The 10,742-nt window shown below is 34.6% G+C and overlaps 1 protein-coding gene across 4 annotated transcripts; it reads left to right on the top strand.

Moving 5' to 3' along the window:
• The first annotated feature begins 2,079 nt into the window (after positions 1 to 2,079).
• Positions 2,080 to 9,426, top strand: LOC126693801 (cycloartenol-C-24-methyltransferase-like). 4 transcript variants are annotated; one of them, XM_050389936.1, is made up of 14 exons: positions 2,080 to 2,243; positions 2,393 to 2,475; positions 3,085 to 3,151; positions 4,286 to 4,359; positions 4,480 to 4,564; positions 4,679 to 4,734; positions 7,058 to 7,112; positions 7,286 to 7,333; positions 7,555 to 7,638; positions 7,771 to 7,887; positions 7,974 to 8,057; positions 8,183 to 8,308; positions 8,734 to 8,831; positions 9,041 to 9,426. In XM_050389936.1, exons 2-14 carry the CDS (start codon positions 2,393 to 2,395, stop codon positions 9,093 to 9,095), a joined length of 1,032 nt encoding a protein of 343 aa, XP_050245893.1. In that variant the 5' UTR covers positions 2,080 to 2,243; the 3' UTR covers positions 9,096 to 9,426. The 4 variants fall into 4 exon arrangements, with proteins under 4 accessions (XP_050245893.1, XP_050245894.1, XP_050245895.1 ...); XM_050389937.1 differs by lacking the exon at positions 2,080 to 2,243 and having other exon boundaries at positions 2,935 to 3,151; XM_050389938.1 differs by lacking the exon at positions 2,080 to 2,243 and having other exon boundaries at positions 2,474 to 2,614; positions 2,935 to 3,151.
• Positions 9,427 to 10,742: the final 1,316 nt, after the last annotated feature.

Genomic DNA, 10,742 nt, shown 5'->3' with positions numbered 1-10,742 from the left:
ATTTGTGGTTAAGTGTGCCAAAACAACGTTGTTTTGGTGTTTTAAAAATTTCTTACATTAAAAAAAAAAAAATTTAAAGAATGAATAATAAAGGCTCATGAATCTGGTGTAGGTATGGTAACGGGGCGAGGCTGAAGGATGGGGTCTTCGTTCTTGACCTACATGGTTTTGTTTTGCCCCATCTCCGCCCCGCCCCGCTTAATGGGGAAAACTTTCTCATCCCATCCCCGCCCTTTGGGGTCCCGCAAAGCTTCACCCCACCCCGTAAAACTCAACTTTTTGTTAACTTGCCATACAACTAGTACAATTTTTTTAATGAAACCTATTTCATTAATAAAAATATACTTGAAATTATAACTAAATTCATCCCATTAAATCAAATCAATTTTTAGAAAAAATTGAATAATATATCCAAGTGTTTAACAAGACAATCATAAATAAATAAAAAAACAAAAAAAAACTCATAGTATAACACATAACAAAATAAAGACAAATAACTACATTGGATAGAATAAAATAAGTTAATATTGATATGTTTGTTTAAATAGTAGGGTTTTAGGATATGAAAAATTTACAATTATAACCCTTAGCAACGCAGGGCGGGATGGGGAGGGGGAGGGGCAAGGTGGGTTTAAAAAGTCTAAACCCATCCCCGTCCCGTCTCATGGTGCGGAGCTAAAATCTTGCCCCATCCCCGCCCCACCACCTTTGTGGGGCTGGAAAAACCCATGTGGGGCGAAGCAGGGAGGGGCGGGTTAAGCGGGACATGGAAAAATTGTCATCCCTACTCTAGTGGTATTCTCTCGGGCAATAGTGACGTATTCCTTCAATTCTTGTCATCTTATATATAGACTTTGTTATGCTTTGAGACGTCAAAAGAAATGTTGGTTTATTTGCAATATATGAGACTGACAAATGATAAGGATCTTATGAGCTTTATAGTATAAATTTGGGGTTTAGACCAATGTTCTAAGTACTTTATGATTTTTATCATGCCAAAGAATGTAGAAATATTGTTTCAATCTAAGCTACTTCATATTTAGCAACCCAAAAAAAAAAAAAAAAAAAATCTAAGCTACTTTTTTTTTTTCTTGGATGAAAAAAAATCTAAGCTACTTTTTTTTTTTTTTTGGATGAAAAAAATCTAAGCTACTTTTTTTTGCTAAACAAAGTCTAAGCTACTTGATAGTTGATACTCTCAAAATTTATGTTGTAAGTTTAATTTATTTGAATTTTCTATTTTTCTTACCTCGGTCATATTAAAAAGAAAACTTTGTGATGGGTGCTATTTGATTCAAAGTAACTATTACCTTGAAATAGTTGAGTTCATATTTGGAGTGATTTGCTAGTATGATTCTAATAAAAAATAAAAATAATGTTAAAAAAGGGTCTGATGGATTGACTTGATCTTAAGAAAAACGAGTTCAGTCACAAGTTAACACGTCTTTACTCAGATAAAAAAATCTTGGGTAAATTCCACAAACCATCCCAGAGGTTTGTGATAATATCCAATTAAGTCCAAAATATTTTAAAACCTACCAATTTCATCCTAAAAAGACAATTTTGTCCCTGAAAACATTTTAATCCCTAACCCCGTTAGCATCTGTTAGTCATTTTACTTCTTTATCTTTTTCTTTTTTTCCTTTTTTTTTTTCTCTCCTTTCTCAAACGTAACAGGTCTATGTGTTGGTGATGGTGGTGGTGAGTTTTCTATGTGTTGGAGGATTTGGATATTGTTGGAGCAGATTTGACTGGGTTTTGGTATGGGTAGTAAAATTGTGTTGTGGCTCTTGTCGTAGTTAATCTGAGTGGTTGTGGCTAATCTGAGGAGTGGTTATGGCTGATCTGAGGAGAGAGAGTGAGGGAGGAGGGAAGAGGGGAGAGTAACAGAGAGGGACAGAGAGAAGAGAGAATTAACAGAGATTAACATTGTTTAGTGGTGTTTAGGGACAAAATAGTCTTTATGGACCAAATTGGTCAATTTTGGAATGTCTTGGACCTAGTTGGTATTAACCCAAACCTCAGGGGTGGTAAGTGGAATTTACCCAAAAATCTTTGATTCGTATAAGGTGTTTTTGTTTGGATTCAAGCCGGTTACCGGGTCTGGGTCCAATTTGGTGAGGTCCAGGAGCATAAACCAATGACAATGAGACAGAAGAGGAAAACGGCAGGTAGTTGAATTTGATGCGTTTGACTCGCAATTGAAGAGGAAAGCAGTGTCTATCTCAAAACTCAAATCCAATGTGAGTAAGACTAAGATGTAACTAAAATGCTGTCTACTCATGTCATGTCATGTCACGCTCTATAGTATTCAGTCTTTTTGTTTGTTGATAAATGAATATGAATATGAAAATGAATATGATAGAATAGATCGGTGTGTTGTTGTTTCCAGATGTCAAAATCTGGAGCACTGGATCTTGCTTCTGGGGTTGGCGGGAAGCTTCAGAAGGAGCAAGTGCTTTCAACTGTTCAAAGGTACCTACCTACCTTTACTTGTTGAGAACGCTTATGCTCTGTTTTTGGTTTTTATACTGAGAGTGAGAGTGAGAGTACTTTTCTTGCTTTTCGGAATGTCAAATTTGCTTTGGTAGCGTTCTCAAAAGCAGTGGTGAATGTAAGTACCCTCCAAATATTACTGTTTTTTGAAGCAACTATAATAGTTTAGCCTCCCGTTGGTTTTGAATTCATTCAACTCTCAGACAATGATTACTTCATCTGGGTCTTCAAAAAAGTACAGTGCATAATGTACCAATCCTTTTTGTATGAGTAAAATAATACGCGAGATTATATAAATCTTTCACGGCGCACAATGCACCTTCCTTTTTAATTTCTTGTTTCTTTTTGTAAGAGCAAAAGTGGTGTGGTTATTTATCAAAAAAGAGTAAAAGAAGTGGCGTTGTAACAAAATAATTTTACCAATTTGTGTTATGTCAGATGGAACATATGGACTAATTCTTCAGGGATTGCTAAATAATGATACTTTTGAGTTTTGAGCCACACCCTTGTTGTAGAATTTGGTGGTCTGAGTATAATGCACACAATTTGCTTCAATTTTGCTGGTATAAAATTTGGTGTGGAATTCAGATATGAGAAGTATCACATACATCATGGAGGGGATGAGGAAGAGAGAAAAGCTAACTACAAGGACATGGTAAGAAAACTTTCTTTATTTGATGCTGGTTGAGCTTCTTTTTTTTTTATTATTTAATATTAGTTAGACTAACCATCTCAGAGATTTATATTTTAATATATTCTAGTGCATATATTGATGATTGACATGAAACAAGTAAAGATTATTCCAGTATATATTGTGATGTTGTGGTTGGCTATTTACAATCAAATGATTGTGGATACTTGTTAAATGATTATGTGACTGTTTGGATTCAACGTTTTGCATCTGCGTCAGATGCGTTTTGCATTTCGGGCCTTTTTTTTTTTTTACTAACTCAGGGCTCAGTGCAAGAAGGCAAGTGAACAGTGTTTTCCTTGTGAACGGTAATCTGAAAATTTTTTATTTTTTTATTTTCAGTTTTCAGCAAAATAAACTGCATCCAAATGGACCCTATAAATATAAAATTTCATTCCTTCATTTCCATCCCAACTTTTTGTCTCAAACATCTGGTATTATCTTTAGTGGTAAGTGCTTATTATGAACCTATCCAATGGAGATGTACTTTGAAAGACAAGCCATATGCTTCATTATCCCTTATGTAGCTGTTTGCAAACTGCAAGAAAATAATACTAATGATGAAAATGATATGTATACTGTTAAATTTTGTTTTCTCTTTCCATTTTTCTTCTTGGGGGAATAAAAAGTGGCCTTATAGGTTTAAGGCTTGTTTGATCATTTGAATGTGAAATTGATAAGTTCTTTGATAATGCCTGCATATGCTCTTTATCATCCATTTATGCATCCATGCACTGGATTTAGGCTTCAGTTTTTGTTTCTTCTACATAAAATGCATAAAGATAAGGAGACTACCAGGATCTTCCTTTTAATTCTAATTATGTAATACATCACTGCTGATGTGTATTTATAAACAATTCTTAAAATGGTTCAGAATTTTAAACTTTTCAGATATCCGTCTATGGCGGAATACTATATTTCTAAGTTTCTGAATTTATAGTAGGTCATTTTTTGTCAGTTGGACAATATTGGGTGGATATCATTGCCTCTTGTTAAATTTGAAACTATGATGCACATATTGTCATTAATGATGCGTCTGCATTTCTGATCTGGTAAAGATAAGTCATTTGATCAATTGTAATGCCCTTTCAATTCTAGGTTAACAAATACTATGATCTTGTGACAAGCTTTTATGAATATGGCTGGGGTGAATCTTTCCATTTTGCAGCTAGGTAAGGATGAATTATTGGCGTAAGTTGCCTTTGTCTTTTCTATCTCTATGCATACATGCAATTGCATATAACTACATAGTGAAGATTGTTAAAAATAAATAGTGAATCTTATTTTGGCAGATGGAAGGGAGAATCATTAAGAGAGAGTATCAAGCGACACGAGCACTTTATTGCTCTGCAACTGGGTTTGAAGCCAGGACAGAAGGTTTCTTTCACTATCCTATTAATACAATTTAAAAAATAATATTATCTAAGATAACACAATTCTTTCCCATCCAATGCAAATTTGTTCATTGAGTAAATTTATTGTCATTATCAGGTGCTGGACGTAGGATGTGGAATTGGTGGGCCCCTGAGAGAAATTGCTAGATTTAGGTAACTTTCTTGTCAAGTAAGGACGTAATAGAGAGTATGATTTTGGATAGGATAGCATGGTGGAAAAAAAATACATATGACCAACTTTGATTGTTCTGTTGAGGATCCATAATCTACCCCAAAGCTTTGGGACTAAGACTTTTTTGTTGTTGATGATGATGATGGCTCTTGCATTTAATTATACATGGTACTGGATTGGAAACTCTTCATTTTAAAGATATAGTTAGAAATTCATCTGTTATACCAAGAAGAAAAAAGAGTAGTTTTTTTATTTATTTTATTTTTTGTGGTAATAGCATGTCCAATACGTTTCTTGTCCTGTCTATCTTTGTGTTTCCTGCTTTTACAAGATGTATTTGGTTATCTAGGTTTTGGTTATAAACATTGGTCTTGTGCAGGTTAATAATCAGAGGCATGATCTAATAACATTTAAAGTCTAAACTATTGCTTTTGTCATGAGATTGGACTTCTCATGACAAAGCACAATGCATATCTTCTACATGCTTTTAACAAATTGACTACTCAGTTGTCTAGTGTGGAAGCCAAGATTGGGGAGGAGGATTAAGCCATTAAGCCTTATTGCCTTTAACCTTGCTTTTACCTTCATATGATAATGTGCTGACTACCTTGTTAGTTGGTAAGGAGACACGCAAGTTTGAAGAGGTTACAACTGTTCTGTTAGAGACAAAAATTTCAAAACTCTCCATCATTTTCAAGCAAAGTCTTTTAGTCCATGCATTTGATTAATAACCTCCACAGGTATGAATGAACTGTTCACAGAATTTAATCCTCCAACATCACGTGTGTCCAGCCTTTGTTCCAGCTTGTCATCTATGCTTCATATAATTTGGTCATGCTTGGTCCATTCCATACCCAATTCAGTCATGATTTCCTTCAAGGTTTCACCTTTTTTTACTCAGGTTGTCTTCAAGCTTCCACCTTGAATTTGAGTTTTGGGGGGGGGGGGGGGGGGGGGAGAGAGGGAATATTAGAGTTATGAAGGCCCAAGTTTGGTATATAATTCTAGTCTAGGTTCATTATATCTAATCCTACTTGTAGTGCAAGTAAATTGATCTTAATATTACTTGGAGTACAAGCAAATTTATCATAATCCTACTTGTAGTGCAAGTATTGTAACCTTGGGTTTGTATATAGAAGTCTAGGATTTAGCTTACTATAAATACAATCAAATTAGGTCATTGTAAAACATAGAGAGCTTAATAGTAAATATGTAACCATCAAGGGCTTTCCGTTGTGGATGTAAGCTCTAAGATTGAATCATGTTATCTTCTTTATATTTTCTCGTATACTTTATCGTGGTACTAGAGCTATGTCTTGCCTTTCCTAACATGGTATCAAAACTGCTTTAGCTTGTCAAATAGAAAGGGGAAAAAAATACAGAGCTTGTTTAAACAACATTCATTCCTAAGCCCCCTGTTTTCTACCGACCTAACTTCTAAATCTAATGTATCTGTTACAAACCTATGGGTAGAACTTATCCCTAAAAACCAGCTTGCAAGGGGAGAGTACCCAAAAGCTTATAATTACATGGTTAAACTTACACTTAATCCATGTGAGACATTAAGATTATAATATACCACCATGCTTCGCAACCGACGTCCACGACAGCTTACTCTAATGACACTGACCCGATGGTAGCCCTTTTTCTTTTTGGTGGCTCCATTCACCTATTAGTAATTTTAATCTAGCCTTTAGGTTGCCCCCTCTGAGATCCGACCATAGAATCATAACTCATTTGATCCCATACTCAATGAGCTATGTCCGATTACTCGATGTGGTGGCTGGCTCTGATACCAAACATTACAAACCCATTTGTAGAACTCACCCTTAAAAACCAGCTAGCAAGGGGAGGGTGTCCAAGAGCTTATAAATACACAGTTAAGCTTACACTTAATCCACGTGGAATATTAGGATCAGCAAATATCCATTAGGATTTTCTCAAGTGGCATGCAGCTTTCTCTTTTAGTTACTCTGAGTCATAGTAAGTATGCTCCTGGTAAATTATTTAAATTTGGTTGTAATTTCCAAATGCTTTCATTTTCTGTATTTTAGCCTATCGAGAAAGGGAAATTATATTTACATAAAACTGAAGACCATAATGTTCATCCTCGTTTTCATTGTTTAAATGATTGTTTGTGTGATAAAGGATAACTGATGGTTGCCAATGCTTTCAACTCTGCTGTAGAGGTTTTCACCAACGTTTCTGAAATCACAGAATTTCTTTTGAATGTTTTCTATATTTATCAACTGAATCTGTTTGAAAATACTGGTTATTTTCTTTTTCCTGCTAAACTTTGTGTAGTGGTGCATCAATTACCGGGATAAACAACAACGAATATCAAATAACTAGAGGAAAGGTACATGAAACTTCATATAGGGATAGAATATATGAGTTTATTTTCTTCCTCTCCCCTTACCCTTCTCCTCCTTCTTGTCTATTTCTATTTTACTAATTTTTTCCATTCATGCAAATGGTTTGAGTCATGTTTGTCATTTATCAGTAATGCTTGGAAGGTTGGTTACTTCACAGGAACTAAATCGCATTGGAGAGGTGGATGAGACCTGCAACTATGTTAAGGTTGGATATGTCTAATCTAACGAAGATGAATTTTTATTTCCTCCTTCCTTTTTGTGCTGGGCTGGGTGAATTTTTACTTTTCACAAGAGAGAATTACTTCTTTAAAGTGTTTTTGCCTATGCTTTTGTTCGCTCATAAAATTACTGCTATTTCTAATATGACACTAATAATAGCTACTGACTGAAGTTGGACTTTGCGGGTTATACTTTTTGTTGATTCAGGCGGACTTCATGAAAATGCCATTTTCTGACAATACTTTTGATGCAATATTTGCAATAGAAGCCACATGCCATGCACCAGATGCGGTATGTCGTAAAAGGAGTCTAAAAAGGCTAATGATATTCAGTATTAGCCTTTTCTGGTCTTGTCCATCTAGTTGTTCATAATTTTTTTTTGACATTTAACTTTCTTTGTTCTTTGTTTTGTGAATGGAGTAGGTTGATTGTTACAAAGAGATATACAGAGTGTTAAAGCCTGGCCAATGTTTTGCTGCTTATGAGTGGTGCATAACTGATTCTTTTGATCCCTTGAATCAAGAACACCAAAGGATTAAGGTCTTATAGGGACAATAATGTTCTTCCATTTTGTTGTAATATGTAATAATGCACTTATGAGAACAAGCTTATATTCATGGAAACAGGGTGAAGTTGAGCTTGGCAATGGACTTCCTGGCATCAGATCAAAGGGACAATGTCTTGAAGCCTTGAAAGTTGCAGGCTTTGAGGTGAGTAGCATGGTTGTGGTAGTTTCACTTTTTCACTTATCTCCTTCTTTGAACTTTGAAATACAAATTTTTTAGTGTAATTATGAGAGAAGCATTCATTTAATGTTTTGTTAATTTGTGTAAAGATCATATGGGAGGAGGATGTTGCTGTCAACTCGCCTCTCCCTTGGTATTTGCCTCTGGACAAAAATCAGTTCTCACTAGCTAGCTTCCGAGTAACAGCTTTTGGACGTTTTATCACTCGAAACATGGTAAGAATGCTAAAACCTGTCCTATTTGCTAGTAATTACCTCATACAATCTATTTGCTGCATAAGCAAAGGCTTTAAAGGCAGTACAACACTACAAATTTTGTTTTTGCCAAGAGTTGCAACAAAAAAGGTGGAATAAGGAAATCGATTTTCTCTTTCCATACTGTCTTCTTTGTTTTTTTGTTTTTGGTGGTTGGAATGACTGTAGCATTGTTGTGTTAATGGTGGAGAAAGCATAAGAAGGAAAATAAAACGAAGAACCTGTCAATGTGCTAGTGAAGGTACTGGTGACACTGAAGAAGTGAGGATCAGAAGACATAATTTGACCAACCTCCCTCCTCCACCCCAAGCTGCTGCCAATTTTTTTTTTCTTATCTGCAAAATTTTGGAATAATCTACAACAGACTTTTTCTTTTAAACCTGTAGGTCAAAACCTTAGAGTTCTTGGGCCTTGCTCCTGAGGGCAGTCAAAGAGTTCAGTCCTTCTTGGAGCAAGCAGCAGACGCTCTTGTTGAAGGTGGAAGGTGAGTTTCTTTGCACTCATGTCCCATGTTTTCTTCAGGCCTGTTATTCACACACCATATAATAATATGAACCTTAAAAGCATAGAGTTCTGGAATCCCTTTTAAAGTGCATGAATATATATGTTTACCTTCCATCACCTGTATGATCACATTCATATCCCATCTTTGTGTAAGGTATTGATAATCTATGTTTATTTGTTTACTGTTAGGAAAGGGATCTTCTCACCAATGTACTTTTTCTTGGTCCAAAAGCCTCATTCCTAGCCCAGAATTTGTCATGTGCAACTGAAGCTTCACAGGGCTTATTATATTTTTATTCTTGTTATTGCATTGCTTGAACACATGTAACTTAAAAATTGATTTTGGCAAATTACAGCAACATTTCGTACGCTTGTACCTCAACAAATCTAGTACAAATAAGCAACAGAACACCAAGAGTGCAGAATTAAGAAAATTGCCTTGTGAACCATGTAGTATTCTTGATAAGTGGTAAAAACTAAATCCACTATTCATCAAAAGCCCCTTGTATGTTTTCACTACCTTATTGGGAAGGCTGAATATCTCAGTTAAAAGGTGATATTCCTTTGTTGTAGAATCTTTATTGTGAAGTGCGATTCCTGAGTAGGTATACCTCTGCAAAATTCCTCTTTAGTGTCATGATTGTGAGTTTATATTAATTCCTCTTATATCAATGTTTAATGCCATGCATTGCACTAAAGATAATGCATATAAGGTGTCTTTCAAGTCAAAATAGAAAAGCTAGCAAATGGATGGATTTTTTTTTTTTGTTTGACAAATGTGGTCGTAGCTTCAATTTATTTATATTTATTTATATTTTAATTTGTGGTTGTAACTTGTAAGACCCGCAATGTTTAGAAAGGTATTGAATTGTATAAAATCTGCAGGCGAGGTACAAATTATAAATCTAGAGCAATCCTCTTTTTTTTTTTTTTTTCTTTTTTAAATAATAATGTGTGTGTGGGACAAATTTGACTTGGAATCTCAATTGTAGGGAAAATATTGTTGCACACAAGTCACATACACTACCATATACACATGGTTGTCAAAATCGCAATCTGGATCATAGAATCGCACGATTTTATGATCACACTTCACCAAAACGTTTAGAATTGCACAAGGATCGTAAAAATTGTAGGATCACATGTAGGATCGTGTAGGATTGTATGGGATCCTACCAAAACATAAAAATCAGTTTTTTTTTTTTAATTTTATAATTTTATAATTTTTTATTTTTAAGTTCATCTTTATAAGTTGTAATTTGTAATCTCAAGACTAAGACATTGTACCTCATAAATGTATCAACTAAGTGGTGAGACTCATATGGAGATGACTTTCTTGAATTGAAAATTTTTGACATAAGAATATTGAGCTTAACATATAACTCTTCAGGTTGTGAAAGTAATTGAAATACATTTGGAATAGTAAGACCAAATGACCTTGGTATATTATCCACCAATTGAGAATTCTCTATTAAAATTAGTACAACTTTAAGTACACTCAAAAATGAGAAAATTGTTTGAACCAAAAAAAAAAGAATGAGTTGGTATTTGTTATGTAAAACTTGAAGATAAAAGAGAAAATAGCTAAAGCATCAAGTGCAAAAGAAGAAATTGGTTTGAAGAACTTGTCTTCGGATGATGTGTGGTTAGCAAAGGGTGTTGACCAGAAGATGATGGTACAAATTTTGATGAAGATAATGAAGTAACAATTCTAATACCTTCCTTTATAGATTTTTTTTAAAAAAGTAAAAGTTACATGTGTATAGTGTGAATGTGTGATCACTATTATATCATTTGGTTATCAATGTTAGGAGATAATGAGGGTTCAAGAGCTGTTGCTGAAGGAAAAAGTGTGCTAGTATTTTGGTACTTGTTTGGTTTCTAATTAAAC

This window comes from Quercus robur, chromosome 7, assembly GCF_932294415.1.
Source record: "Quercus robur chromosome 7, dhQueRobu3.1, whole genome shotgun sequence".
Taxonomy (NCBI): Eukaryota; Viridiplantae; Streptophyta; class Magnoliopsida; order Fagales; family Fagaceae; genus Quercus; species Quercus robur.
Note: the sequence above shows the minus strand (reverse complement) of the source record. Positions and strands in the feature narration are given on the sequence as shown.

What these genes read in the sequence shown, in the direction of transcription:
- LOC126693801 (XM_050389936.1), top strand. Translation starts at nt 2,393, where the DNA reads ATGTCAAAATCTGGAGCACTGGATCTTGCTTCTGGGGTTGGCGGGAAG. An exon ending in AGAGAAATTGCTAGATTTAG is followed by an intron (nt 4,735 to 7,057) that starts GTAACTTTCTTG and finishes AACTTTGTGTAG; the next exon opens with TGGTGCATCAATTACCGGGA. An exon ending in AGACCTGCAACTATGTTAAG is followed by an intron (nt 7,334 to 7,554) that starts GTTGGATATGTC and finishes TTGTTGATTCAG; the next exon opens with GCGGACTTCATGAAAATGCC.